General features: G+C 43.2%; 1 protein-coding gene across 1 annotated transcript; it reads right to left on the minus strand.

Moving 5' to 3' along the window:
- Positions 1–1,340: 1,340 nt before the first annotated feature.
- On the minus strand, positions 1,341–5,734 carry LOC112623121 (histone H4-like). The gene is made up of 3 exons (XM_025383324.1): positions 5,416–5,734; positions 5,257–5,302; positions 1,341–1,859 (listed from the first exon to the last, which is right to left on the minus strand). Exons 1-2 carry the CDS (start codon positions 5,717–5,719, stop codon positions 5,292–5,294), a joined length of 315 nt encoding a protein of 104 aa, XP_025239109.1. The 5' UTR covers positions 5,720–5,734; the 3' UTR covers positions 1,341–1,859; positions 5,257–5,291.
- Between the last annotated feature and the right edge of the window lie 384 nt (positions 5,735–6,118).

The following is a 6,118-nucleotide window of genomic DNA, read 5'->3' on the forward strand; positions in this document are numbered from 1 at the left end:
GAGCTTGCAGTGAGCTGAGATCTGGCCACTGCACTCCAGCCTGGGCGACAGAGAGAGACTCCGTTTCAAAAAAAAAAAAAGAGACAGGAGTCTCGCTCTGTCACCCAGGCTGGAGTGCAGTGGCGCGATCTCAGCTCACTGCAAGCTCCGCCTCCCGGGTTCACACCATTCTGCCTCAGCCTCCCCAGTAGCTGGGACTACAGGCGCCTGCCATGGCACCCAGCTAATGTTTTGTATTTTTTGTAGAGACGGGGTTTCACCAGATCTCCATCTCCTGACCTCGTGATCCGCCCACCTCGGCCTCCCAAAGTGCTGGGATTACAGGCATGAGCCACTGCACCCGGCCTACATTCTTTTATATGTATCTAGAATTATAAATTTTGAAGCAAATAAAGTAACAACAATGAACAAATGTATTCATGGAAAAGTCATCTCGCCTTCCATAAAAACAAAACCTCCATAAATATTGCTTGTATTAGAAATTTGGTTATAAAAAAGGCAATCTCTCCAAAAGTCTGTAGATGCTCAAAAGACCAGGCACTTTACGAAAATCACTGCTAATATACAAGACTTGCTGTGTAAAGGACAGTTCTTGAAATACCTTCCTTTTCTGCCAGAAGGCCATAACCTAACATGTATACTAAGGTATTTCATTTTATCAACTGTAAATTAATTTAGATTTATATTCATTTTATTTATATTCATCTAGGTATTTAAGATAAACACATAATTTTAGTCTAATATGCTCAGCGTAAGAACTAGTTTTGTGAAAGGTGTTAGAATTGTGACATAATCAGAAGCAAAGCAGGGAGGGGAGATTTTGTATGGTTCCCTGCTGTCCAGAAAAAAGTTCACATTCGTGTCATTGGCCTAACAGCCAGGAACTATCACTTCTGATACTGACTTGAATTACACTCATCTGACATTCCATATAATACTCCATTCCTGCTTTCCTTTTCATAAGCATATGTTTTCACTCTCCAAATAGACTGCAGGATCATTAGTAGCAGGGAAAAATATAGTGGGAAGGCCGTGGGGAAGGGAGCAGGATTGTAATGCCAGTGGGGTCACAACACAGAAGGTGTCACTTGAAAGAAGTGAGGCAGCAACACTTAAATCTAGAAGCTGAATTGCCCACACAAAGGGAACTGTCAGTATATAGTCCCTGAAAGAGATACATACTTCCAGCAAGTTCGAGAGGCTAGCGGAGCTGGGCAAGGAAGGAAAGGAGGAGTAGTGGGATTTGAGGCCAAAGAGATAACAACAGCCAGAGTGGGGACTTGCAAGGTACTGAAAGGACTCTGGGTTTTCCTTTTAGTGAAATGAGAGCCATTGGAGGATTTTCAGCAGAAGAGTGACCTGATTTTACTCACCCTTTACTGGAAATCTGTGGAACAGAACTAGGCAATGAGGGTGCTACAACAATAAAGGTGAGCGTTGGCAGTGGTTTGACCAGAAGTAGGAATGAGAAACAGTTGGATTCTGTTTTCAAAGAGCTCATAGAACTTACTGATGGATTGTTATGTAGGATGTGAAAGGAAACGACAGAAATGACTCCAGCTAAAACAGTAAAATGCTGTTCACTAATTTCAAGATGATGGGAGAAGCTGTTTTGCAGAGATAATGAAAGAAATTGAAGCTTATTTAAGTTTGAAGTGCATATTTATTGGACTTTCAAGTTGAGATGTCAAGTAGCAGGGTCTCTAGAATATGGAATACAAGGCTGTGGGCTACTGACTTAACATCCACAATATGAACATATGGGCAGCATCTCCACAGCAACAAACATCAGTTCAAAATAATCAGACAGATTTTCATCCTCCACGTCCATCTTCTCAGATCCATCAGGAGCCACAGAACTAAGGGAAGAAAAAAGGCAGCATCAAATATAGAGCTGTCAAGCTGAGTTCCACAAATACGTTTCAGGAGGCCTGAGAACTCCTGGAATTGCAAGCAAAATATATGGGGAAAGTGGGCACATTTTGAAAAAGGTATGAATATCTATCACTGGGTCTCCAAAGTAACCCCTTCATGGTTCTAACTTTAACAGGTTATTTGAATGAAAATTGCCATATTATTGCATACCCTTATTACCAAGGGCATTTTTCCACATTTGTAAAGTAGGGATAACTTTTTCTGTGTGTTCCAAAAATTACGGAAACAGACAATTACTAAAGAAAGCACTTGTAAAACTGCAAGTTAGGAATCCAGATATCGTACGTACAAAGCAAACTTTCCTTACTTCTGTAACCCAGGGCTCAGTCCTTGCACTGCTTATCTTCATTATCAACCCTCTTTTCCTAAGAGATGTCATTTCACCTTCTGGCTTTTTTACTCTCATAGGAGTAAAAACTCTCAATTATGTTTCCAGCCGAGACTTCTTTTCTGAACTCCAGATTTGTGTATCAAACTGCTTACCTTCGTATATCTTCCTCTTAGATATGTGTAATAAGCATCTCACACTCTCTCTGGATGTCCAAAACTAAGATATGGAATTCTTCCCAAAACTTGTTCCTTGAGTATTCTTCCCCGTTTTTAGCAACTGATACCTCCATTTCAGTTGCTGTCAGTGAAATAACTGGAATCATCCATAAATTTTCTTTCTCTCATACTCTACACACTCAGTGGCTCAGAAATGAACTATCAACCTTCTTTCAAAATAAATAAAGAATCCAACAACTTTTCAGAGCCTCTACCACTAATACACAGAGCAAGCCACTGCCATCTCAACTCCTTTTTTTTAGTACCCTACTAACTGATCTCTGCTCCTATCCAGGCTCCATCACAGTTTATTCTTCATTAGGCATCCAGACAGCTCATTTTAAAATATAAATCAGATCATCTCAGTCCTCTGCTCAAAACCCTGAGTGGCTCCCACCTCACTAGGAATAAAACCAAAGTAGTTACACTGGCCTACATACAAGGCCATATAGGAACAGCTTGCCTCCATTTGCCTTTCAGACCTCATCTCCATTCCTCTGCACCTCTTCTGCCCTTTTGCCCAGCCACAATAACTCTGCTATCTCCAGGCTTTGCTACTTGGTCTTCTATTTGGAATATTCTCTAGTCTTTATTTCTCCACTATCGCTTTATCAGTAAAGCTTTCCTTGACCCTATCATTTAAAATGACCACCTTCTCCACTGGGCGCGGTGACTCACACCTGTAATCCCAGCACTTTGGGAGGCCAAGGCAGGCGGATCACATGAAGCAGGAGTTCAGGACGAGTCTAACCAAACATGTACTAAAAATACAAAAATTAGCTGGGTGTGGTGGTGCATGCTTGTAATCCCAGCTACTCGGGAGGCTGAGACACTAGAATTGCTTGAACCCAAGCGAGGTGTAGGTGGAATGTGCCGAGATCGCACCACTGCACTGCAGCCTGGGCAACAGAGCAAGACCCTACCTCAAAAAAATAATTAAACATCACCTCCTCCCTCTTTAGCCTGTTTCAGTGATAGCACTTAGCACCATCTGATAGTTTTACTTCATGTGTGAACGCACACCCAATAGACTCCATGCATACAGAAAATACTGTTTTGTTCACTGTCATTCACTCCTATAATTCTCAGAGCCATTAACGGTACCTGGCATATGTTATGTGCTCAATTTTTGTTGTTGTTAACTTTATGTCCTCATACAAACCAGTGCTTTAGCTCCGATAACATCGTTCTTTTCATATTAATGCACAAGTCCATATCTTTGAAAAAGATGACACTCAAAGTAACTCCATTGATTTTCCCAATTTCAAACTTAGAACCCTACAATTTGCTTGCTGACCACAGAGGAAAAATCTGATTTTACAATGTAACTATCATCCTAAACCAGCAATTTGTCCTATTATCTTCAACGTAGATAAACCAGACATATGTCTCTGATGTGGTGCACCAGTATGTACATATAAACTCTTCCTGACAAGAATATAAACCTGATTTCAACTAAGTATACAAAAGTCACTTCTGCTCAGGACAGAGTATAGAAACCAAGTAAAATGACACCATTAGAAAAGCCAATCCAGGCCGGGCGCGTGGCTTACGCCTATAAATCCCAACACTTTGGGAGGCCGAGGCGGGCGGATCACGAGCTCAAGAGATGGAGATCATCCTGGCCAACATGATGAAACCCCATCTATACCAAAAAATACAAAAATTAGCTGGGCGTAGTGGCGCGAGTCTATAGTCACTTGGGAGGCTAAGGCAGTAGAATCAATTGAACCCGGGAGGCGAAGTTCCAGTGAGCCAAGATAAAACACTTCACTCCAGCATGGCGACAGCGAGAGACTCAGCCTCAAAAAAGGAAAAAAAAAAAAGCCAATCCAAATCTCCTACAGGTTGGGTCTCTAGCAAATCATTGTCCTGATGCCTGAATGTATACTTTTTCAAAAGGCTAACACTGCTGGTTAACAATTTAAGTTTTAGTGGCCGGGCTTAGTGGCTCATGCCTGTAATCTCAACACTTTGGGAGCCTGAGGCGGTCAGATCACGAGGTCAGCAGTTCGAGACCAGCCTGGCCAACACCGTGAAACCCTGTCTCTACTAAAAATAGCCACCTATTTAGGAAGCTGAGGCAAGAGAATCGCTTGAAACCGTTTAAGGCGGAGGATCGCGCCACTGCACTCCAGCCTGGACGAGAGAGAAACACTCCGTCTCAAGAAAAAAAAAAATAGGTTTTGGTGATGTTTCTATATTGCTCACCAAGCGATACTCTACCTTTTAATGTTCTTATAATACGCAGAAACACATTTTATTAGGTCTATTGGAAACAGTACTTAATAGCTCTCGAATGAACATTTATATTGTTACCCCACACTGCCTTTTGCTGACCAGTTTTGTCACCAAGTCAAAAGCAGCAGCGTACACGCCGCCTGTAACTTAGATTTACGATCCTACTCAGGGAGATCTGTTGCGCTCACGGATTCGCCTTTAAGGACCGCCGCCTGGGTGCGAGCCTTCTTTGTTCTCAGCCCTCCCCGCCATTTTGAAAACAGTAACGTGGAGTCTTCCCCGTGTTTCCTACAACTTCCGTAATCCTTGAGATCCTTAGGAACACTTCAAACTTAAACTGAAAAGGAAAGCCCCACGAGAATTATAAACCGTGCCAATACAGCTTACTCCCTGCTATCTAACGCCCTAAGGTGTCCAAGAAAACTAATCGTTAAACATACTAACTACCCCCAAATAGGAAACAGTAGTAACTTTTAAGTTTTTTGTGCCCAAATCCTAAACATGCGCGATTAACCACGAGAAATTAAACGTTACCTGCAAATGCACACTAGTGCACAACGACTGCTTTTTCAGCAAAAACCTGGAACAAGATAACAAGATGTTCGCTCTTTTACGAAGAAATTGGGCGGCCCTAAAAAGGGCCTTTGGTTGTAAAGAGAAATACTGAGTGGAGTAAGCGGGAGCCTTAACCACCGAAGCCGTAAAGAGTGCGTCCCTGTCGCTTCAGCGCATAGACCACATCCATTGCTGTTACAGTCTTGCGTTTAGCATGCTCCGTGTAAGTGACTGCATCACGAATCACGTTCTCCAGGAACACCTTCAGAACACCACGGGTCTCCTCATAGATAAGGCCAGAAATACGCTTGACACCGCCGCGACGAGCAAGGCGCCGGATGGCTGGCTTAGTGATGCCCTGAATGTTGTCCCGCAAAACCTTGCGGTGACGCTTAGCGCCTCCCTTACCTAAGCCTTTCCCACCCTTACCACGTCCAGACATGACTAACCAGCTCTCAAAGCCGCTTTCAGGAACCTAAAAGCCGAGGAAAGCAACGACGCCCTTATATGCAGGGAATTCGGACCTAATTGAAGACTGAAAGCGCGCATACGGGAACTTTGGTCCTGCTTCTTGGTCTCACCCTATGCAGCCCCGCCCTGGATGACGTCACCAACAACTTCAGCCTTTGACATCTGAGCGCGGGTTCCGTGGAGGCGTCTCTCGCAATTGCTGGGAAATAGGAATAGGAGTTTTACGGCTGTTTTAACAGCTAAATCAGATTAAAGAAATCAACATGTTTAAATTATTATCAATTGTTTCTTGAGTTGCTTTAGGACAATTGGAGACGAGCTTCGGTCCACAGGACCGAAAGCCTGAGGAGTCCAGCTTTGTCCCCAAGGT

The sequence above is a fragment of the Theropithecus gelada genome, chromosome 4, assembly GCF_003255815.1.
Source record: "Theropithecus gelada isolate Dixy chromosome 4, Tgel_1.0, whole genome shotgun sequence".
NCBI lineage: Eukaryota > Metazoa > Chordata > Mammalia > Primates > Cercopithecidae > Theropithecus > Theropithecus gelada.

Bases quoted from the DNA above. Each gene is read 5' to 3' on its own strand.
- LOC112623121 (XM_025383324.1), bottom strand. From the start codon at position 5,719: ATGTCTGGACGTGGTAAGGGTGGGAAAGGCTTAGGTAAGGGAGGCGCT.